Source organism: Hemiscyllium ocellatum, chromosome 14, assembly GCF_020745735.1.
Source record: "Hemiscyllium ocellatum isolate sHemOce1 chromosome 14, sHemOce1.pat.X.cur, whole genome shotgun sequence".
NCBI classification, from domain to species: Eukaryota; Metazoa; Chordata; class Chondrichthyes; order Orectolobiformes; family Hemiscylliidae; genus Hemiscyllium; species Hemiscyllium ocellatum.
Genome location: NC_083414.1, coordinates 73,390,638 through 73,415,390, shown reverse-complemented (window position 1 = coordinate 73,415,390; position 24,753 = coordinate 73,390,638). Strand labels below are relative to the sequence as shown.

General features: G+C 48.6%; 1 protein-coding gene across 2 annotated transcripts in view; it reads left to right on the top strand.

Annotated features, from left to right (window-relative positions):
* The first annotated feature begins 464 nt into the window (after positions 1 to 464).
* plxnd1 (plexin D1) overlaps positions 465 to 24,753 on the top strand; it is a 115,804-nt gene continuing 91,515 nt past the window's right edge. For both annotated transcript variants that reach the window (XM_060835796.1, XM_060835795.1), the window contains exons 1-2: positions 465 to 534; positions 5,043 to 7,932. In XM_060835796.1, the coding sequence (XP_060691779.1) occupies positions 6,709 to 7,932 (1,224 nt within the window). In that variant the 5' untranslated portion in view covers positions 465 to 534; positions 5,043 to 6,708. The remainder of the gene's footprint in view (positions 535 to 5,042; positions 7,933 to 24,753) is intronic.

Sequence of the window (24,753 nt, the reverse complement as noted above, 5' to 3'; positions counted from 1 at the left end):
GGAAATGGAAGGTGAGGTGGTTGCCATGTTAATCATCAAAGAGAAGGAGTATTGCTATTTACCTCAGTATTCCTAGCCTCTGATCTGCACTTGTTGCCACTGTATTTATAGAGCTGGTCCAGTTCAGTTTCTGGTCAATGGTAATCCCCAGGATGGTGGGGGATTCAGTGATGGTAACACCATTGAATGTCAAGGGACGGTGATTAGACTGCCTCTTATTGGTGACGGTCATTGCCTGGCATTTATGTGGTGCAAATGTTACTTGCCATTATCAGCCCAAGCCTGGATTTGTCCAGATCTTGCTGCATTTGAGCATGGACTGCTCCAGTATCTGAGGAGTTGTGAATGGTGCTGAACATTGTGCAGTTATTGGTGAACATCCCCATTTCTGACCTTATGATGGAGGGAAGGTCATTGATGAAGCAGCTGAAGACAGTTGGGCCTAGGACACTACCCTGAGGAACTCCTGCAGAGATGTCCTGGAGCTGAGATGACTGACCCTCCAACAACCACAACCATCTTCCTATGTGCCAGGTATGACTCCAACCAGCAGAGAGCTTACCTCCTGATTCTGATTGATTCTAGTTTTGCGAGGACTTCTTGAGGCCACACATTGTTAAATGCTGCCTGGGTGTCAAGGGCTGTCACTCTCACATCAGCTCTTTTGTCCATGTTTGAACCAAGGCTGTAATGAGATCAGGAGCTGAGTGGCTCTGATGGAACCCAAACTGAGCATCACTGAGCAGGTTATTGCTGAGCAGGTGCTGTTGAGGACACTTTCCATCACTCTACTGATGATCAAGAGTAGACTAGCTGTAATTGGCCAGGTCTTCCTGATTGTTGTGTACAGGATTTAGCTGGGAAATCGTTCATACTTTCAGGTAGATATTGGTATTGTAACTACCTGGAACAGCTTGGTTAGGAAACAGGCAGGACACACCCCTAAACTAATGGATTTGGAATTGGGAAGGAAGCTATACTCTCAGGAACTAGACAAGGATTAGATAAGAGGGACATGATAGCACTGGAAGAGGGTGCAGAGGAGATTTACCAGATGTTGTAAGGGCTGAAAAGATGTTGGACGGTCTGAGGTTGTTTTCCTTAGAGCAGAGGAGATTGAGAGGGGGCATGACTGAGATGTATGAAATAATGAAGGAGCATAGACAGGAAGACAGGAAGAAACCTTTCCCCGTTTTGGAGGGATCATTGACTGGGAGCATAAATTTAAGGGAAGGGGCAGAAGGCTCAGAGGAGATGCGAGGAAAAATGTTTTTGCCACGAGGGTGATGAAAATCTGGAACTCACTCCCTGCAAGGTTGGTAGAGGCAGCAACCCCTGTGACACTGAAGAAGCATTTTGGTGTGCACTTGTGTTGCCAAGGCAACATCAATACAATACATTCAGAAAATCAGACTCTAATTAAACAGAGTCAGCATGGCTTCATGAAGGGGAAATAGTGTCTGACTAATTGAGTTTTTCAAGGAATTCTCAATCAGAGAGGATACATGGGAAGCAGTGGATGTGCTGTATTTGGGCAGAAGGCATTCGGCAAGATAGCTCATTAAAGGTTAAGTCATAAGACCCTAAGGTGTTGGAGGTAGTATATTGGTATGGATAGAGAATTAGCTAATGGGGAGGAGACAGTGAGTGGGGATAAGGGATTCTTTTTCAGGTTGGTGACCTGTAACCAGTGGGGCTCTGCAGGGACTGCAACTGTTTACAACATATATTTATGGCTTGGAGGAAGGAAGTGTATGTACTGCAGCTAAATTTGCAGATGACGCACAGGCAAGTTGTGAGAAGGATACAAACAGTTTACAGAGTGAAAGCAACAGCAACAATTGATAACTAAAATAAGCAGGCAAAAGCTTGGAAAATGGTGTATAATATGGAAAAATGTGAAGTTGTTCAATTTGGAAGGAGGAATAAAAGAAGTGAATGTTATTTAAATGGATATAAACTACAGAAGACTTCAACGCCAAGGGACTTGAGGCTACTCACGAAACACAGAAAGCTAGCACACACGGGCAGCAGGTAATTAGGAAGGCCAATGGAATGTGACCTCTTATTTCAAGGGAGTTGGGGTATCCAAGTAGGGAAGTATTACAAGGTGTCAGTGAGACCACATCTGGACTACAAGGTGTTAGTGAGACCACATCTGGACTACTGTCTGCAGTTTCGATCCCGTTAATAAGGAAAGATATCATTTCATTGGAGACACTTCAGAGAAGGTTCACTAGAATGACCCCTGGTATGGAGGGATTGTCTTATGAGGATGAGTTGGAATATCGAAGAACAAGAGGTGACTCTATTGAAATATATAAAATTTTTAGGGACCTTGACAGTGTAGATGAGGAAAGGTTGGTTTCCCTTGTGGGAGTGTAGGACCAGAGGACAGAATCTTCAACTCCTTCTGGAAAACATTCAAGACATTCAAGGCTGGGATCGACACGTTTTAATCAGCAAGGAAATTAAGAGTTATGGGGAAAAGGCAGAAAAGTGGAGTTGAGGATTATCAGATCAGCCATGGTGGAGCAGACGTGATGGGCCGAATGGTCAATGACTGATCCTACATCATAATATGATTTCATGGACACTGGCCAGTTGTTATCCCATCAGAGATAGGAGTTACACTGACAGAGACAAGGGCCAGCTATATATCATCAAGTTCAGGAGTTGCACCAACAGAGTCCAGGATTATACCAACTACACATCAAAGTTATACCAACATGGACAGGGTTATAACTGACAGGGACCAGAGTTATAGATTAGATTATTTACAGTGTGGAAACAGGCCCTTCGGCCCAACAAGTCCACACTGACCCACCAAAGCGCACCCATCCAGACCCCTACATTTAGCCCTACACCTAACACTACAGACAATTTAGCATTGGCCAATTCACCTAACCTGCACATTTTTTGGACTGTGGGAGGAAACCAGAGCACCCGGAGGAAACCCACGCAGACACAGGGAGAATGCGCAAACTCCACACAGTCAGTCACCTGAGGCGGGAATTGAACCCAGGTCTCTAGCGGTGTGAGGAAGCAGTGCTAACCGCTATGCCACCGTGCCACCCATATACTGATAGGAACTGCGGTGTTATTAGAGGGAGAAGAGTTATACCAGCAAAGGGTAGGCTTATACCAGCACGGAGCAGAGCTATCCCAGCAGACAACATTTATACCAGCAGACAGCAGAGTTACATCAGTAGGGAGTAGAATTATACCAGTAGAGAGGAGAGTTATACCAACAGGGACTGGAGTTACACTGCCAGGGACTGGTGGTTTCTGGATTCAGACAGGAGTAACACCGACAAAGACAGAGTCTAATCTGACAGGTACATAGATTCTATTGACACAGACAGGAGCTATACTGACATAGACCGAAGTTGTACTGACAGCGACAGCAGAGACCGGAGTTATACCGACTGGGACCCGAGTTATACAGACTTGGACCGGAGTTATACCGACTGGGACCCGAGTTATACTGACTGGGACTGGAGTTATAGCAACTGGGACCGGAGTTATACCGACTGGGACCTGAGTTATACCGACTGGGACCTGAGTTATACTGACTGGGACCTGAGTTATACTGACTGGGACCGGAGTTATACTGACTGGGATCGGAGTTATACTGACTGGGACCTGAGTTATACCGACTGGGACCGGAGTTATACTGACTGGGACCGGAGTTATACCGACTGGGACCTGAGTTATACTGACTGGGACCTGAGTTATACCGACTGGGACCGGAGTTATACCGACTGGGACCGGAGTTATACCGACTGGGACCTGAGTTATACCGACTGGGACCGGAGTTATACTGACTGGGACCTGAGTTATACTGACTGGGACTGGAGTTATACTGACTGGGATCGGAGTTATACTGACTGGGACCTGAGTTATACTGACTGGGACCGGAGTTATACTGACTGGGACCTGAGTTATACCGACTGGGACCTGAGTTATACTGACTGGGACCTGAGTTATACCGACTGGGACCGGAGTTATACCGACTGGGACCTGAGTTATACCGACTGGGACCTGAGTTATACTGACTGGGACCTGAGTTATACTGACTGGGACCTGAGTTATACCGACTGGGACCGGAGTTATACTGACTGGGACCGGAGTTATACCGACTGGGACCGGAGTTATACCGACTGGGACCTGAGTTATACTGACTGGGACCTGAGTTATACCGACTGGGACCTGAGTTATACTGACTGGGACCTGAGTTATACCGACTGGGACCGGAGTTATACCGACTGGGACCTGAGTTATACCGACTGGGACCGGAGTTATACCGACTGGGACCTGAGTTATACTGACTGGGACCTGAGTTATACCGACTGGGACCGGAGGTATACCGACTGGGACCTGAGTTATACTGACTGGGACCTGAGTTATACCGACTGGGACCGGAGTTATACTGACAGGGACCGGAGTTATACCGACTGGGACTGGAGTTATACTGGGAAGGACTGGTGTTTTTACTTGCCGGGACCAGCATCAGCCCGGTGCTGTGTTGCCAGGACTGGGGACAGAGCCGGACTGGAATCAGACTGGCTGGTGGCACTGAGAAGGACCGGAGTTATACCGACATGGGTCAGAATTATCCTGCCAGGGACTAATCTTTTAACGACTGGGACCGGAGTTATACCGACACTGACTGGCGACAGTTATATGGAGATAACAGGAGATATGAGGTGGACAGACAGGGACCGGAGTTATCCCGGCTGGGACCGGAGTTATCCCGGCTGGGACCGGAGTTATCCCGGCTGGGACCGGAGTTATCCCGGTTGGGACCGGAGTTATCCCGGCTGGGACCGGAGTTATCCCGGCTGGGACCGGAGTTATCCCGGCTGCTGAGCTGCTGTATCATGAGCAGACTTTGGAGCGGAGACCTGGGACCGGATTTATACCCCAGTCCCTAACTCTCCCTATTCCAGTCTCTCTATCTCCCTCCCTCTCTCTATAATATTCCCATCTCTCTATCCATTCCTCTCCCCCTTCCCTACTTTCATTCCTCTCCCCCCTAGATCCCTCTCACTCTACCGCCCCCGCCCCTTCAATCCCCTCTCTCTAAACCTCTCCGTCTACACACACCCCCATCCCCAACTTTTCTATCTCCTCTTTCTCTGTCCCCCTTTCTTTTCCCTCTCTTTCCATCCTGTTCTCTCTCTCTCCCTGGCACTCTCTCTCTATCACTCTGTCCCTCTCTCTGTGCCCCCGTCTCTCTCTCTCTCTGTCACTCCCACCCATCTCACCCCAACGCCCGCCCCCCTTCTGTCTCCCTCTTTCCCCCTATCCCCCCTCTCTCTGTCACTCCCACCCATCTTCCCCAGTCCACTTCCCCTTCTCTCTCTCTCTCTCTCTCTCTTTCCCCCTCTCTCAGGCTCGGTGTCTCAGTCGGACTGACTCGCGTCATACACAGCCCGAACGTCTTGACAGGAAACAAGGGTCTTCCTGTGATCAGAGCAGAGGAAAACCATCCGCTAAACTCAGCCCGACAGAGAGCGAGAAGCAGTAAACCATTCCAACCGGACGGAGAGAGAGAGAGAAGGAGGGAGCCGGAGCAGACAGGTGGGAAAACCGGGATTGGGAGCTTCTGACTGAGTTACTGTCGGCTGGAGAGTCAGGACAGGGGGACAGAACCCAAGGGAGTAGGGTAAGAGATTGTCAGGCAGAGACAGAGAGGGACAAGAATGGACTATAGAAAGACAAGGAAACACAGAGTGAGACAGAGTGATAGATAGAGAGAGAGGGAAAGGGGATCGAAATAGTAATAGACAGAAAGAGAGGGGCAGAGAGAGACAGCTGTCAGAGAATCATTCAGTGAGATCCAGGCATAGGGGGAGCGTAGAGTGAAAGTGCCACAGAGAGCGACCCAGAGAGAGACAGTGAGAGAGGGAGAGTGAGGGAGACACAGAGAGAGAGAGAGACAGGGAGTGAGAGGGACACGGAAAGAGAGGGAGTGAGGGAGACACAGGGAGAGACTGTGAGAGAGGGAGTGAGAGGGACACAGAAAGAGAGAGAGAGAGACAGGGAGTGAGAGGGACACGGAAAGAGAGGGAGTGAGAGGGACACAGAAAGAGAGGGAGTGAGGGAGACACAGGGAGAGACAGAGAGAGAGGGAGTGAGGGACACGAGGAGAGAGAGAGGAACACAGAAAGACAGACACAAAGGGAGAGACAGGGAGTGAGCGAGATTAAGAATAGAAGAGGGGAAGACAGGAATCGGGGGACACGGAGCCGGGTGACATCAGGAGAGGGACACTGAGAAAGAGGAAGCTCACAGGCACTACAGGGAAAGAGGGAGAGAGACTGAGAAACAGGGAAAAAAGGGGCAGAATCAGGCAGCAGGGCAGGGAGAAACAGGGTGAGAGATTGCAGGGTTGGAGCTAGGGTGACATAAACAGCAGTGGGTGGGGTGGATTACAGGAGGAAGTGAGAGTGTGAGCAGGGGCTGGGGCAGGGTGGAGTGAGGAAAGGCTGTGGGCTGTGTAAGGAGGAACTGGAGAGAGTGAGCGGTGTCTCTGGAGGGGCAAGGAGTGAGGGGGCGTCTGGGTGGATAGGAGGTGAGGAGGAGGTAGGGAGTGAGGAGGTGTCTCTGGGGCAGAGAGTGACGAGAGTCTTGGAAGTAAGTAGGGGCCTTCAGGAGCAGGGAGTGAGTGTGTATCTCAGGGAGTAGGGAGAGAGGCGAAGGATGGGCCTGATGGGGCTCGCTCTCGGGCTCCTGATTGGCCTCCTAGTTGGGGTCCTTCCTACCGTGCTGGCCATGAAGCTCGAGGATACCTTTCGGAGCTCCACGCCCACCAACAACTTGCTTGTGGTGGGGGGCCTGCAGCGAGGCCGGGGCCTGGAACCTGAGCCTCGGGTGTACGTGGGGGCTGTCAATGCGGTGTACCAGCTGGGGCCGGGCCTGCGGCTGCAGAGCCAGGTGAAGACGGGCCCTGTGAATGACAGTGCCCTGTGCCACGCCTCGCAACTGCCCCAGAACAACTGCGAGCATCCCCGCCGCTTGACGGACAACTACAACAAGCTGCTGGAGGCTGACCGTGCCCAGGGCCTGCTGGTGGTCTGTGGATCCGTGCATCAGGGCTTCTGCCAACTCCGGGCCTTGGTTAACATCAGTCACTTGGCGGTGCAGTTCCCGCCGGCAGCTGGCACAGACCTGGTCTTCCCCAGCATGCTGTACGTGGCTGCCAACCACCCTCAGGCCTCCACCGTGGGCCTGGTCCTGCGAGGCCCTGGCGGTGGGTCGGAGCCTGGGAGTCGGTTACTGGTGGCTGCCACCTACACGGGCCTGGGCACCCGCTACTTCCCGACCAACAGCAGCCGCGAGGACCTGCGATTCGAGAACACTCCGGAGATCGCCATCCGCGCCCTGGACACTGGCCGCCTCTCGCGGCTCTTCACCTATGACATCAACCCCTCCGAGGACAACGTCTTCAAGATCAAGTTTGAAGCCAAGGCCCGGAACCGGCTCAGTTTTATCAGGGCCTTTGGCCACGGGGCCTACACCTACCTCGCCCTCAACAATGATGCTAACTCGGGTAGCAAAGGCGGGCGCCCGCGTAGCCTGCTGGCCCGCATCTGCGCCGGCGCCCGGGGCCCGAGAGGGACCGAGAGCCGTAAACTGACCGAGTCGTACATCCAGCTGGGCCTGCGGTGCAGCTCAGACCTCAGGCTCTACAGCCGCCTGCTGTCGGTGTGGGCCGGGCCTGCTCAGAGCCTGTATGGCCTGTTCGAGAGACCTGAGTCCAGGAGCGGGGACACAGCCCTCTGCCTGTTCAGCTTCCCGGACATCGAACGGCGCATCCGCGAGGCCCGCAGGAAGTGCTTCGAGGAGGACCACAGTCAAGAGGTGATGGTGCTGGACAGCGTGATCCAGGGGAGCGGCCCGGCCTGTGTTCGCCGGAACATCACGGTGAGCGGGGCATGGCGGGGAAGGGTAGGGGGCTTACACGGGCAGAGTGACGGCAGCGGGACTGAGGGAAAGGAGGCTGAGGAAAAGGCGAAGGAGTAAGGTGAGGAGAGAGGACTAGACCTAGAGTTGGGCTTTGACGTGAGAGGGTAGACCCGCAGTCATGAAGGGAGAGGGGCAACAGGGAAGCTGTGGGGAACTGGGGCTTCGAGAAGAGGAAGGGTAAGGGAGAGGAGTGGATGTTTTAGCTGGGATGAGTGTGGGGGTGAATGTGAATGTTGAGCAAGAATACACTGCAACTTTGTAGAACTTTGCAGGTATGAGTAATGCAGAAACATGACTCACAGACATGCACTCATTATAAAAACTTCAAATAGTGCAGGATACAGACACAAGGGGAGAGATCTTGGGGGAAACCGTGTAATTAGTTTGGGACTGATACAGTGCTATGAGGAGAGCATGGGCAGCAGGATTAATTTGGGATTGATACACAGCTACGGGGAGAGTGCAGGACAGTGGGATTAGTTTGGAATGGATATAGGACTGCAGGGAGAGCACAGAGCAGTGATATTAGTATTAGAACATAGAACGTAGAAAAATACAGCACAGTACAGGCCCATTGACCCCCGATGTTGCGCCGATCCAAGCCCACCTAACCTACACTAGCCCACTATCCTCCATATGCCTATCCAATGCCCGTTTAAATGCCCATAAGGAGGGAGAGTCCACCACTGTTACTGGCAGGGCATTCCATGAACTCACGACTCGCTGAGTAAAGAATCTACCCCTAACAGCTGTCCTATACCTACCACCCCTTAATTTAAAGCTATGACCCTCGTAATATCTGACTCCATACGTGGAAAAAGGTTCTCATGGTCAACCCTGTCTAAACCCCTAATCATTTTGTACACCTCTATCAAGTCACCCCTAAACCTTCTTTTCTCCATTGAAAACAGCCCCAAGTACCTCAGCCTTTCCTCATATGATCTTCCTACCATACCAGGCAACATCCTGGTAAACCTCCTCTGCACCCGTTCCAGTGCCTCCACATCCTTCCTATAGTATGGCGACCAAAACTGCACACAATACTCCAGATGCGGCTGCACCAGAGTCTTATATAACTGCAACATGACCTCAGGACTCCGTAACTCAATTCCTCTACCAATAAAAGCCAGTATGCCATATGCCTTCTTCACTGCATTATTTACCTGGGTGGCAACTTTCAGAGATCTGTGTACATGGACACCAACATCCCTCTGCTCATCCACACTACGAAGTATCCGACCATTAGCCCATCTTCTTGTTACTCTTCACACTTACCTACATTGAACTCCCTTTGCCACCTTTCTGCCCAGCTCTGCAGCTTGTCTATATCCCGTTGTAACCTGCCACATCCTTCCTCACTGCCAACAACTCCACCGACTTTCGTATCATCTGCAAACTTGCTCACCCAACCTTCTAGCCGCTCCTCCAGGTCATTTATAAAAATGACAAACAGCAATGGTCCCAAAACAGATCCTTGCGGAACACCGCTGGTAACTGCACTCCAAGATGAACCTTTACCATCAACTACTATCCTCTGTCCTTTGAGGATTGATACTTGAGGTTGTTTAAGGAGCACTTGCTGATAGTGCTGGATAGGTTTGTCCCACTGAGGCAAGGAAGGGATGGTGGGGCGAAGGAGCCTTGGGTGACAAGGGATATGGAACATCTAGTCAAGAGGAAGAAGAAACATACTTAAGGTTGAGGAGGCAAGGATCAGACAGGGCTTTAGAGGGTTACAAGGTAGCCAGGAAGGAACTGAAGAATGGACTTAGGAGAGCTAGAAAGGGGCACGAGAAAGCTTTAGTGGGTAGGATTAAGGAAAGCCCTAAGGCATTCTACAGTAATATAAGGAGGAAGAGGGTGGCCAGAATGAGGGTAGGGCTGATCAGGAATAGTGGAGGGAACTTGTGCCTGGAGATGGAGGGGGTAGGGGAGGCCCTAAATGAATACTTTGCTTCAGTATTCACAAGTGAAAGGGACCTTGTCATTTGTGAGGACATTTGTGAAACAGGCTAATATGCTCAAACAGGTTGATGTTAAGAAGAAGGATGTGCTGAAAGCTTTGAAAACATTAGGATAGATAAGTCCCCTGGGACAGACAGGATATACCCAAGGTTACTACGGGAAATGAGGGAAGAGATTGCTGCACCTTTGGCGATGATCTCTGCGTCCTCACTGGAGTAGTACCAGATGATTTGAGGGTGGCAAATGTTATTCCTTTGTTCAAGAAAGAGAATAGGGATAACCCTGGGAATTGAGAGTATGGAAAAGCACGGCAGGTTGGGCAGCATCCAAGGAGCAGAAGAGTAGACGTTTCGAGCAAGAGCCCTTCACGAGTAGCCACTACTGATGAAGGGCTCTTGCCCAAAATGTTGATTCTCCTGCTCCTCGGATGCTGCCTGACCTGCTGTGTTTTTCCAACACCCCACTCTCCAGCATCTGCAGTTCTCATTTCCTCCTAGTCCTGGGAATTGCAGACCGGTCCGTCTTACATCGGTAGTGGGCAAATTATTGGAGAGGATTCTGTGAGAGAGGATTTATGATTAGTTGGAAACCCATAGTTTGATTAGAGATAGTCAGCACGGCCTTTGTGATGGGCAGGTCATGCCTTAAAAACCTTATTGAATTCTTTGAGGATGTGACAAAACACGCTGATGAAGGTAGAACAGTGAATGTAGTGTACGTGAATTTGAGCAAGGAGTTTGATAAGGTTCCCCACAGTAGGCTGATTCAGAAAGTAAGGAGGCACAGGATACACGGTAATTGCCTTCTGGATACAGAATTAGCTGCCCCATAGAAGACAGAGGATGGTAGCAGATGGAGAGTATTCAGCCTGGAGCTTGGTGACCAGTGGTGTTCTGCAGAGATCTGTTCTGGGACCTCTGCTCCTGGTGATTTTTTATAAATGACTTGGATGAGGAAGTGGAATGGCGAGTTAGTTAGTTTGCTGATGACACAAAGGTTGGTGGAATGGTGTATAGTGCGGGGGGCTGTTGGAGGTTGCAATGGGACATTGATGTAGAGCTGGACTGAGAAGTGGCAGACAGGGTTCAACCTGGAAAAGTGGGAAGTGATTCATTTTGTAAGGTCAAATTTGAATGCATAATACAGGGTTAAAGGCAGGATTGTTGGCAGTGTGGAGGAACAAAAGGATCTTGGGGTCCATGTTCATGGATGTCTCAAAGTTGATAGGGTTATTAAGGCATACGGTGTGTTGGCTTTCATTAACAGGGGAATTGAGTTTAAGAGCTGTGGGGTTATGCTGCAACTCTATAAAGCCCTGGTTAGACCACACTTGGAAAAAAGTGTTGAGTTCTGGTCGCCTCATTGTAGAAAGGATGTGGAAGCTTTAAAGAGGGCGCAAAGGAGATTTACCAGGATGCTGCTTGAACTGGAGGGCATGTCTTATGAAGAAAGGTTAAGGGCATTGAGGCTTTTCTCATTGGAGTGAAGAAGGCTGAGAGGTGACTTGATAGGGATGTACAAAGGTGATGAGAGGCATAGATAGAGTGGCTAGTCAAAGAAATGGCTATCACGGGGGCATAACATTAAGGTGATTGGAATAAGGTTTAGGCAAGATGTCAGAGATAGGTTCTTTACACAGAGAGTGGTGGGTGTGTGAAATGCACTGCCAACTGTGGTGGTAGACTCAGATATGTTCGGGACATTAAAGCGACTCTTGGATAGGCACACGGATGATAGTAAATTGAAGGGGACGTAGGTTAGTTTGACTTTAGAGTAGGATAAAAGTTCGGCACAACATCAAGGGCCGCTGGGCCTGTACTGTGCTGTAATGTTCTATTCTCTGATACAGAGCTATGGGAGGAGTGTAGGGCAATGGGATTAATTTGGGGATTGATACAGGACGATGGGAAGCGAGTGAGGCAATCGGTATTGACTGAGATTAATACAGGACTGTGTTGTTCACTCCATTTTTTTTGAGTCAAGGGAAATCTGTGTAAGGAGAAGTGTTATAACTCCAGGACACACAGACTGATAAAGAAACCAGAGGCAACATGAGAATTAAGTATGTTTTCCCAGAGATTGGTTGGGATGTGGAATCTCATCAATGATGGGGGTGGGAGAAACAATACAAATTTGGCAGCAATATCTCACAGCAAATTGGATAAATTGTTCAAGTAGAAAGAAAATTATTGAATTATTTGGAAAGAGCAGCAACAGAGAACTCACAGGAGGGCTGTATGGACGAGTCAACAAAGTCTCATTGGCAAATGATGCTTTTTAATGCTGTCTTTTTCCCATGCTTCCTGTTCTGGGAGTGTTTGATGGGGACAATGTAAAGAGAGCTTTACTCTATCTAATCCTGTTCTGGAAATGTTTGATGGGGACAATGTAAAGGGAGCTTTACTCTATCTAACCCTGTTCTGGGAGTGTTTGATGGGGACAATGTAAAGGGAGCTTTACTCTATCTAACCCTGTCCTGGGAGTGTTTGATGGGGACAATGTAAAGGGAGCTTTACTCTATCTAACCCTGTCCTAGCAGTTTTTGATGGGGATAGTGCAGAGGGAGATTTGATTCCAATTTACTCTTAGTTTTAAAGCATATTAAAAGTGCACAGGAAGCTTCATTTTCCATTTAAAAGAGTCGAGGCAGCTTTTATCAGTCTCTAAACCCATGCTGTGCCTGCCCTGAGAGTTTTTGATGGGACGAAATAATAATTGTAAGAGTAGGGGTTCTTATCTTTCTAAACATAGACTGGGACTACCCTAGTGTTAAGTGCCTGCATGGGGGGCAATTAGTTAAGTGTGTTCAGGAAAACTCTCTCAATATATAGGTTGCCCTAACCAGAGAAGGAGCACAACTTGACCTCCTCTTGAGAAAGAAGGCTGGGCAAGTGACTGAGGTGTTAGCGGGGGAGCACTTTGGGACCAGTAACCAAGGACTTAGGCCCGAAACGTCGATTCTCCTGCTGCTCGGATGCTGCCTGACATGCTGTGCTTTTTCAGTGCCACACTTTTTGACTCAAGCATACGTAAGGTGAAAGTAGCTGGGATCAAGTGAATCCCTTGAGGATTATAGAGGGTGTAGGAGAACATTTAACAGGGAAATCTGGAGCGCAAAAGGGGGCTATGAGATAGCTTTTGCGCATAAAGTAAATGTGATTCTGCAAATATATTAAGGGCAAAATAGTAACTAGATAGAGAATAGGATCCATTAAATAGTAACGTAACCATATATGTATGGAGCCACAGGAAATGGGTGAGATCCTAAACAAATATTTTTGTCAGTATTTACTGTGCAGAGGGACATGGAAGCTGGGGGACTTGGGGAGGTAAGTGGTGATGGCTTGGAAAGCATCCACATTACAGAAGAGGAGGTGCTAGAGGTCTTAAAACCCAAGTGTATCTCAGGACATCACGGGAAACTAGGGAAGAAATTGTGGGGTCACTAGTACAGATATTTGTATACCTCTCCAGCTACAGGAGAGGTGCCAAAAGTATGGAGGGTGGCTAATGCTGTGCCTTTATTTAAAAAAAAGGCTGCAAGGAAGAGCCAGGGATCTACAGACCAGTGAGCCTGAGGTCAATGGTGGCTAAGTTGTTGGAGGTGATTCTGAGGGACAGGATCCACATGTGTTTGGAAAGGCAAGAATCAATTAGGGATAGTCAGCATGGCTTTGTGTGGGTTAGTGACGATTTGCCACTGCTCATTCGCCACCAGCGTTTCTCCACTGGGGTCGTTTGACCTCTGGAGACTATTCACCACCGGAAGGATATATATGTAGTGATTGTTTTCCCTCCTGTCTGTTCTTCCATACTTCTCAGTCCCCTTTATTTATACAACAAAATATTGATTAAAAAAAAGAGGTGAAATAAATATCATTTTATTGGTTTATACATAAAAATGAGTTACAAACACTTGCAGTGGCGAATCGTCCTCAGTAGCCAATGGGCGGTGGCTAAGCATCCTCAGCGGCCAATGGGTGATGGCGAATCGTCCTCAGCGGCCAATGGGCGGTGGCTAAGCATCCTCAGCAGCCAATGGGCGGTGGCTAAGCGTCCTTAGCGGCCAACGGACGGTGGCTAAGCGTCCTCAGCGGCCAATAGGCAGTGGCTAAGTGTCCTCAGCGGCCAATGGGCAGTGGCTAAGTGTCCTCAGCGGCCAATGGGCGATGGCGAATCGTCCTCAGCGGCCAATGGGCGGTGGCTAAGCATCCTCAGCAGCCAATGGGCGGTGGCTAAGCGTCCTCAGCAGACAATGGGCGGTGGCGAATCGTCCTCAGCGGCCAATGGGCGGTGGCTAAGCGTCCTCAGCGGCCAATGGGCAGTGGCTGAGCGTCCTCAGCGGTGAAAGGGCAGTGGCTAATCAGCGGCAGCGAATGGTCCCATCCCGCTTTGTGCATGGAAACTTGTGTCTAACAAATTTGATTGAATTTTTTAAAGAGGTAGCCAAGAAGATAGATGAAGACAGTGTGGTAGATGTTGTCTACATAAACTTTAGCAAGGCCTTCGACAAGATTCGACATGGTGGACTGGTTAGTAAGGTTAGGTCACATGGGATCCAGGGAGAGCTAGCCAATTGGATACAAAAAATTGCTTGACTGTCGAAGACAGAGTGTGGTGGAAGAGGGTTGTTGCTCAGACTGGAGGCCTGTGACCACAGATGTGCCAATCAGATTGGTGCTGAGTCCATTGTTGTTTGTCATTTATATAAACAATTTGATTAGGAAATTTTCACATGTCACCAAAGTTGGTGATTCAGTGGGCAATGAGGAAGGTTATCTAAAAGTACAACAGGATCATGATCAACTGGGCCAGAGGGCTGAGGAGTGGCAAATGGAGTTTAATTTAGATAAATGTGAGGTGTTGCATTTTGGTCAGACAAACCAGGGCAAGACTTAGACAGTTAATAGACCCATAGAAACACAGAATATAGGTACAGGAGTAGGCCATTTGGCCCTTCGAGCATACACCATCATTCAACATGATCAAGGTTGCTCATACACTTCCAGTATCCCCCTTCCACCTTTTCTCCATACCCCATGATCCCTTCAGCTGCAAGGACCACGTCTAGCTCCCTCTTGAATATACCTAACCCCAATAGCTTTCTGCAGTAGAGAATTCCACAAGTTCATTATTCTCTGTGTGAAGGAATTCCTGGCTTACCTCTTATTCTTAGACTATGACCCCTAGTTCTGAACTTTCTCAACATCAGGAACATACTGTCCACATCCAGCGTGTCCAGTCTCAACAGGATTTTGTGTGTTTCTATGAGGCACCCACCCCCCTCCTCAATCCTTCTAAATTCCAATGAGTACAAACCCAGTTGATCCATATGTGAGTCCTACCATCCCAGGAATTGTTCTAGTGAACCTTTGTTGGACTCCCTCAATAGCAAGAACATCCTTTCTCAGGCTAGGAGACCAAAACTGCGCACAATATTCAAGGTGTGCCCTCACCAAGGCCCTGTGTAATTGTAGCGAGACATCCCTACTCCTAGTCTCAAATCCTGTTACTATGAAGGCCATTAGTTTTCCTCACTGCCTGCTGCACCTGCATGCCAAACTTCAGTGACTGTTCTACCATAACACCCAGGTTTCATTGCACCTCACCTTTTCCTTGCCACCGGGCGGCACGGTGGCACAGCGGTTAGCACTGCTGCCTCACAGCGCCAGAGACCCAGGTTCAATTCCCGCCTCAAGCAACTCTCTGTGTGGAGTTTGCACATTCTCCCCGTGTTTGCTCTGGGTGCTCCGGTTTCCTTCCACAATCCAAAAGTGTGCAGGTTATGTGAATTGGCCATGCTAAATTGTCCGTAGTGTTAGGTGAAGGGGTAAATGTAAGGTAATAGGTGTGGGTGGGTGCGCTTCGGAGGGTCGGTGTGGACTTGTTGGGCTAAAGGGCCTGTTTCCACACTGTGAGTAATCTAATCTCATCATTCAGATAATAATCTGCCTTCCTGTTTCTGCCACCAAACTGGTTAACCTCACATTTATCCACATTAAATTGCATTTGTCAACTTCACCAGCCAGTCAAGTCAATCTGCAGCCTCTTAGCATCCTGGTATCACTGAACCGAGGGATTTAGGGGTGCAAGTGCATAGTTCCTTGAAAGTGGAATCACAAATAGACACTGTGATAAAGAAGGCGTTTGGCATGCTTATCTTCACCGGTCAGAGTATTTTGTACAGGACGTAGGATGTCATGTTACGGCTGTCCAGCCCATTGGCAAGGCCACATTTGGAGTGCTGAATCCAATTCTGGTCACCCTGCTTGAGGAAGGAGGTTATTAAACTGGGGAGGGTGTAAAAAGGTTTACAAGGGGATGGATATAATATTTGAATTGTAAGGCGAGGATGGATAGGCTGGGATTTTTTCCCCTGGGGTATAGGAGGCTGAGGGTTGACATTATAGAGGTTTACAAACCCGTGAGGGGCGTAGGTAGGGTTTATTGCCAAGGTCTTTCTCCAAGGGTAGGGGGTGTCCAAAGCTGTAGGGCATTGGTTAGGTTGAGGGGGGAAAGACTTAAAATGGATCTGAGGGGCAACTGTTTCACAAAGCGGTTGGTGTGTATATGGAATGAACTGACAGAGAAAGTGCTAGAGGTAGGTAAGCAGGAGGCTGGAAGAACACAGTAAGCCAGGCAGCATCAGGAGGTAGAGCAGTCAACATTTCGGGTATAACCTTTCTTCAGGACTGAGAAAGGGTTAACACCTGAAACATTGACTTCTCCACCTCCTGCTGTTGCCCGGCTTGCTGTGTTCTTCCAGCCTCCTGCCTGTCTCCTTTGGATTCCAGTATCTAGAGTTTTTTTGTCTCTAGAGGAAGTGATAAAGGCAGGTACAGTTACAACATTTAAAAAGGAGTTGGACAGGTATACAGATAAGAAAGGTTTCAAGGGATAGGGACCAAATGCAGGCAAGTGGGACTAGCTCAGTTAAGAAAACCTGGTCAGCATGGATGGGTTAGGACAAAGGACCTGTTTTGTGCTGTGTGACTCTATGACTCTACAAAAGGGTAGAGAGAGTGTTTCTTTCCATTTACTTTTAAAATAAATGAGTAGAGAGAGATTACCTGTTTCTAACTGCATTCTGCACCTGTTCTGGGAGTGCTTTTTTGATGGAGGCTGTGTGGAGGGACCTTTATTTTCAGTTTGCTTTCAGTTTAAGAGAGTAGAGGCAACTTTACTCAATATCCAACCCCATGCTGTCCTGGAAATGTTTGATAGAGGCAGTTTTACTCTGTATCTAACCCTATGCTTTCCATGTCCTGGGAGTGTCTGATGGAGAACAGTGTAGAGATAGTTTTACTCTGTATCTAACCCTATGCTGTCTCTGTCCTGGAAGTGTTTGATGGGGGGACAGTGTCAAGGAGTTTTACCCTGTTTTTAACCCCGTGCTATCTATGTCCTGGGAGTGTTCGATGGGGACAGTATAAAGGATGCTTTACTTTGTATCTAACCCCATGCTGACCCTGCCCTGTGCGTGTTTGATGGGGACCATGTCGAGGGGAGTTTTATGCTGTATCTAACCCCGTGCTGTCCATGTCCTGGGAGTGTAATTATTTATGGACTGTAACATAATACTAAGCTCTGTGTTGACTCTTGCCAACCCTTCCACTTCCGACTTCTGTTTCCCGTCCATTCCCAATCTTGTCTTCCTCTTGTTAATTGTGGCTGTGCAGAGGATGAAAGCTCAGGATATCACAGTGACAGATCCATCACCCACACTCTGTTCCCTCCCTGTTGTACCACACTTCCTGCTCAGTGCAACCAACACAGCTTTCACCATCAGTCACAAAATCACTGAATGTACAATCACTCATTCTCTTTTCAATGCTTTGGTAAACCTCCAACTCGACTTCTCACACTTCACTGTCTCATCCCCTCAGTAAACACCACTCTTTCTATTCATTCACAGAACATGGGTGGCGCTGGCTGTGCCAGCATTTCTTACCAGTGCCTAGATGCCTCTTAAGACGTTGGTGTGAGTGGCCTTCCTGAACTGTTGCAGTCCCTGTGCTGTAGGAAGTTCGACAATGCCTTTAGGGAGGGAATTTCAGGATTTTGACTCAGTGACAGTGACAGAACAGAGATATATTTCCAAGTCAGGATGGTGAGTGGCTTGGAAGGGAACTTGCAGGGGATGGTGTTCCCTCGTATTTATGGCCCTTGCTCTCTAGATGGAAGTAGTCGTGTGTTTGGAAAGCGTTGTTTGAAGATTTTTGGTGAATTTCTGCAGTACATCTTACAGATAGTGCACACTGCTGCTACTGAGCTCAGTGGTGGAGAGAATGGATCTGGCGCCAATCTAGCGGGCTGCTTTGTCCTGGATGGTGTCAAGCTTCTTGAATGTTGTTGGACCTGCACCCATCCAGGAGAGTGGGGAGTCCTTCATTACACTTCTGACCCGTACTTTGTACACGGTGAACAAGTTTTGGGGAGTTAGGAAGTGAATTATTCACTGTCGAATTTCCAGCCTCTGACCTGCTCTTGTAGCCACTGTGTTTATGTGGCGAGTGTAGTTGAGCTTCTGGTCAATGGTAACCCCCAGGATGTTGATGGTGTGGGATTCAGCAGATGCAGCAAATGTGCACTTTGCACTTCTGACTGAACACTGCTGCGAATGCTTCAGTCTTTTCTTTTGCACCGATGTGTTGGGCTCCTCCAGCATTGAGGGTAGGAATGTGTATGTATCCTCCACCAGTGAGTTGTTTAGTTGCCTACCATTATGCACAACTACATGTGGATGGACTGCAGAGCATAGACTTGTTTGTTGGCTCACTGAGCTGTCCATCACTTGCTGCTTATGCTGTTTGTGTGCGAGTAGTCCTGTTTAGTAGCTTCACCAGTTTGACACCTCATTTTTAGGAATGCCTGGTGCTATTCCTGATTTGCCTTCCTGCACTCTCCATTGAGCCAGAGTTGATGGTAATGGTTGACTGGGGGAATATGCCAGGCCACGTGACTGCAGATTGTGCTGGAGTACAGTTCATGGCCCACAGCACCTCATGGATGCCCAGTCTTGAGTTGTCAGATCTGTTCAAAGTCCTTCCCATTTAGCACGGTGATAGTGCAGATGATACGAAGATAGGTGGAGTTGTGGATAGTGAAGAGGGCTTTTGTCGGCTGCAAAGGGACTTAGATTTGATGCAGAGCTGGACTGAGGAGTGGCAGATGGAGTTCAACCCTATCAAGTGTGAGGTTGTCCATTTTGGAAGGACAAATAAGAATGCGAAATACAGGGTTAACGGTAGGGTTCTTAGTAAGGTGGAGGAACAGAGGGATCTTGGGGTCTATGCTCATAGCTCTTTGAAAGTTGCCACTCAGGTGGATAGAGCTTGTAAGAAGCCTATGGTGTATTAGCAGAGCATGAGCAGAGGGATTGAATTCAAGAGTCGTGAGGTGATGTTGCAGCTGTACAGGACCTTGGTAAGGCCACATTTGGAGTACTGTGTGCAGTTCTGGTCACCTCACTTTAGGAAAGATGTGGAAGCTTTGGAGAGGGTGCAGGGGAGATTTACCAGGATGTTGCCTGGAATGGAGAATAGGTCATACAAGGATAGGTTGAGAGTGCTAGGCCTTTTCTCATTGGAACGGTGAAGGATGAGGGGTGACTTGATAGAGGTTTATAAGATGATCAGGGGAATAGATAGAGTAGACAGTCAGAGACTTTTTCCCTGGATACAACAAGGGGACATAAATTTAAGGTGAAGGGTGGAAGGTATAGGGGGGATGTCAGGGGTAGGTTCTTTACCCAGAGAGTGATGGGGTATGGAATGCGCTGCCTGTGGGAGTGGCAGAGTCAGAATCATTGGTGACCTTTAAGCGGCAATTGGATAGCTACATGGATAGGTGCTTAAGCTAGGACAAATGTTCGGCACAACATCGTGGGCCGAAGGGCCTGTTCTGTGCTGTATTGTTCTATGTTCTGTGTTCTACAACACAATGGTGGGTATTATTAGTGTGAAGGCAGGACTTTGTCTCCACTATTGTGGTGGTTACTCTTAGCCAATACTGTCATGGACAGATGCACCTGCAGCCGTCAGATTGAATTTGTTTTTCCCCGCTTTGTTGGTTCTCTCGCCACCTGTCCATTTTGCAGATTTGTCACTAGGAGCCTCTGTCACCTCAATGCTTCGGCTGCTCAGCCTGCTGAGTAATTCCCGAGCTTTCTGTTGTTAATTCCATGTTCTGGAGTACTTTACTTTTGCTAATTACGTAGAACATAGAACATTACAGCGCCGTACAGGCCCTTCGGCCCTTGATGTTGTGCTGACCTGTGAAACCAATCTGAAGGCCATCTAACCTACACTATTCCACTCATAGTTTCGATTCCCTACAGTAGGAAAACAGGCTGTTCAGCCCAACAAGTCCACACCAGCCCCTGAAGAGTAACCCACCCATACCCATTCCCTCACCCAACAATTCCCTCTGACTAATGCACCTAACACTATGGGCAATTTAGCATGGCCAATTTACCTTATTTGCACATCTTTGGATTGGATTCATCCATGTGTCTATCCAAGTTGAATGCTCTTAAAGTTGGTGAGTCTACGACTGTTGCAGGCAGTGTGTTCCACGCCCCTACTATTCACTGAGTAAAGAAACTACCTCTGACATCTGTCCTATATTTATCACCCCTCAATTTAAAACTATGTCCCCCTGTGCTAGCCATCACCATACAAGGAAAAAGGCTCTCACAGAACATGGACAGCATAGGGTTAGATACAAAGTAAAGCTCACTCCACACTGTCCCCCATCAGACACTTCCAGGACAGAGACAGCAAAGGGTTTGATACAGAGTAAAACTCCCTCTACACTGCCACTTCCAGGACAGCATGGGGTTGGATATTGAGTAAAGCTGCCTGTACATTCTTAAACTGAAAGCAAACTGAACTCAAAGGTCCCTCCACACAGCCTCCATCAAAAAAAAAGGACTCCCAGAACAGGTGCAGAATGGTAAACCCTCTCTACTCACTTATTTTAAAAGTAAATGGAAAGCAACACTCTCTCTACCCTTTATAGAGTCATAGCACAAAACAGGTCCTTTGTCCCAACCCATCCATGCTGACCAGGAACAGTCCCATTTGCCACTCTATCTAACCCTCTGATTATCTTATATGTATCAATTAAGTCACCTCTCAACCTTCTTCTCTCTACCAAAAACAGCCACAAGTCCCTCAGCCGTTCCTTATAAGACCTTCCCTCCATACCAGGCAACATCCTAGTAAATCTCCTCTGAACCCTTTCCAAAGCTTCCATATCCTTCCTATAATGCGGTGACCAGAAGCTGTACATAATACTCCAAGTGTGGCCGCACCAGTGTTTTGCGCAGTTGCAGCATGACCTCATGGCTCCAAAACTCAATCCCTCTCCTAATAGAAGCTAACACACTGTATGCCTTCTTAATAACCCTATCAACCTAGATGGCAACTTTCAGGGATCTATGTACATGGACACCAAGATCTCTCTGTTCATCTATGCTACCAAGAATCTTACCATTAGCCCAGTACTCTGCATTCCTGTTAGTTCTTCTAAAGTGAATCATCTCACATCTTTCCACATTAAACTCCATTTGCCACCTCTCAGCCTAGCTCTGCAGTTTATCTATGCCCTTCTGTCACCTACAACATCCTTCAGCGCCATCCACAACCCTACTGACCTAAGTGTCATCTGCAAATTTACTAACCCATCCTTCTACACCCTCATCCAGGTCATTTATAACAATGACAAACAGCAATGGCACCAAAACCGATCCTTGTGGTACACTACTAATAACTAAACTCTAGGATGAACATTTCCCATCAATCACCACCCTCTGTCTTCTTTCAGCGAGCCAATTTCTGATCCAAGCTGCTAAATCACCCTCAATCCCATGCCTTCGTATTTGTTCAATAGCCTATCATAGGGCACTTTATCAAACGCCTTACTGAAATCCATATACACCATATCAACCGCTATGCCCTCATCCACCTGTTTGGTCACTTTCTCAAAGAACTCAGTAAGGTTTGTGAGGCACAACCTACCTTCACAAAACCATGTTGACTATCCTGAATCAACTTATTCCTTGCTAGATGATGATAAATCCTATCTCTTATAACCTTTTCCAACACTTTACCCACAACTGAAGTCAGGCTCACTGGTCTATAATTACCAGGGTTGCCTCTACTCCCCTTCTTGAACAAGGGGACAACATTTGATATCCTCCAGTCTTCTGGTACTATTCCTGTAGAGAATGGTGACATAAAGATCAAAGATCAAAGCCAAAGGCTCTGCAATCTCCTCCCTGGCTTCCCAGAGAATCCTAGGATAAATCCCATCCGGCCCAGGGGACTTATCTATTTTCACACTATCCAGAATTGCTAACACCTCCTCCTTCCCATTTAGTCCAGTAGCCTGTTTCTCAGTATTCTCCTCGACAACATTGTCTTGTTCCGGTGTGAATACTGACGAACAATATTCATTTAGTGCTTCCCCTATCTCCTCGGACTCCACGCACAACTTCCCAGTACTGTCCTTGATTGGCCCATTCATACTCTAGTCTTTCTTTTATTCCTGATAAATCTATAAAAAGCCTTATGGTTTTCCTTGATCCTATCTGCCAACAACTTCTCATGTCCCCTCCTGGCTCTTCTTAGCTCTTTCTTTAGGTCTTTCCTGGCTAACCGTAACTCCAAAGCACCCTAACTGAGCCATCACGTCTCATTCTAACATAAGCCTCTTTCTTCCTCTTGACAAGGGATTCAACTTCCTCAGTAAACCACGGCTCCCTCACTTGACCACTTCCTCCCTGCCTGACAGGGACATAATTTATCAAGGACACGCAGTAGCTGTTCCATCAATAACTTCCACATTCCAATTGTGCCCATCCCCTGCAGTTTCCTTTCCCATCATATGTATCCTAAATCTTGCCTAACCGCATCATAATTGCCTTTCCCCCCCCCCCCCACCATCTTGCCTGCGGTATTTACCTATCCCTTTCCTTCGCTAAAGTCAACACAACTGAATTGTGGTCACTATCGCCAAAGTGCTCACCTAACTCCAAATCTAACACCTGGCCGGGTTCATTACCCAGTACCAGATCCAATGTGGCCTCGCCCCTTGTTGGCCTGCTTACATACTGTGTCAGGAACCCTCTTATACACATTGGACACAAATGGACCCACCTAAAGTACTTGAACTATAGTATTTCCTGTCAATATTTGGGAAGATAAAGTCCGCGTAACAACTACCCTGTCACTCTCGCTCCTATCCAGAATCACCTTTGCTATCCTTTCCTCTACAGCTCAGGAACTATTCGGTGACCTCTCCTTTCCTGTTTCTAACCTCAGCACATACTACTTCAGTAGACGACTCCTCAAAGATCTTGACTTTTGGGCTGATGGGGGAAGTTGATCGTCCTCTTGTGATCTGAGCCTGATTTAGCAGGGATCAATCTGGGAATTTCAGATTGAATGATTGGCCCTGTAGGCCTCAACCACAAATCACTCCCCCACTGTCACACTCGCTTCCTGCACACTCCCCCACCGTCACACTCACTCCCCCACCATCACACTCACTCTCCGCACACTCCCCCACTATCACACTCACTCCCCGCACACTCCCCCACCGTCACACTCACCCCCCGCACACTCCCCCACCTTCACACTCACTGCACACACACACCCCCACCGTCACACTCATTCCCCGTACATTCCCCCACCGTCACACTCATTCCCCACACACTCCCCCACCGTCACACTCACTCCCATACACTTCCCCACCGTCACACTCACTCCCCATACACTCCCCCACCGTCACACTCACCCCCCGTACATTCCCCCACCATCACACTCACTCCCTGCACACTCCCCCACCATCACACTCACTCCCCACACACTCCCCCACCGTCACACTCACTCCCCACACACTCCCCCACCGTCACACTCACTCCCTGCACACTCCCCCACCGTCACACTCACACCCCATACACTCCCCCCCATCACACTCACACTCCGCACACTCCCCCTCCATCACACTCACGCACCATACACTCCCCCACCGTCACACTCACACCCCATACACTCCCCCACCATCACACTCACTCCCCGCACACTCCCCGACCGTCACACTCACTCCCCGCACACTCCCCCACCGTCACACTCACACCCCATACACTCCCCCACCATCACACTCACTCCCCGCACACTCCCCGACCGTCACACTCACTCCCCGCACACTCCCCCACCATCACACTCACTCCCACACACTCCCCCACCGTTACACTTACTCCCCGCACACTCCCCCACTGTCACACTCACTCCCTGCACATTCCCCTACCATCATGCGTGCCTTCCTCCCCAGTCCCCCCCCACTCCCTCCCACCACCGTGAATCAGCCTCTTCCCCCAGCCATCAGTCAGACAGACTCCTCGCAAAGAACAAAATCAGCAAAACCAGACATTGGAAAAGCTGTGGGAAATTCTGTTTAATTCCCAAAGGAGAGAGGCTCCAGGAGATTCTCGTTATCAAGAAAGCACCACAACATAAACTCAGTCACTATGCAGAAACCAGTCAATTCCAGACTTCACACAAGGCCCTCAGGCCTGCACCACAGCTGAAGGAAGCGCCCTCCTGGGTGATGGAATTGTATGTGGTTCTCATTCTGAACCATAGTCAAGCTGCTGCTGCCAGTTCCATCACGTTAGCTCAAGGGAAGACTGCTATTTGAAAGCAGAACCAGAAAGGAAAGGAAGGAGGAAAGATGGCTGCCCTATAAGGAGAAGGTAGGAGGAAAGATGGCCGCCCTATAAGGAGAAGGTAGGAGGAAAGATGGCCG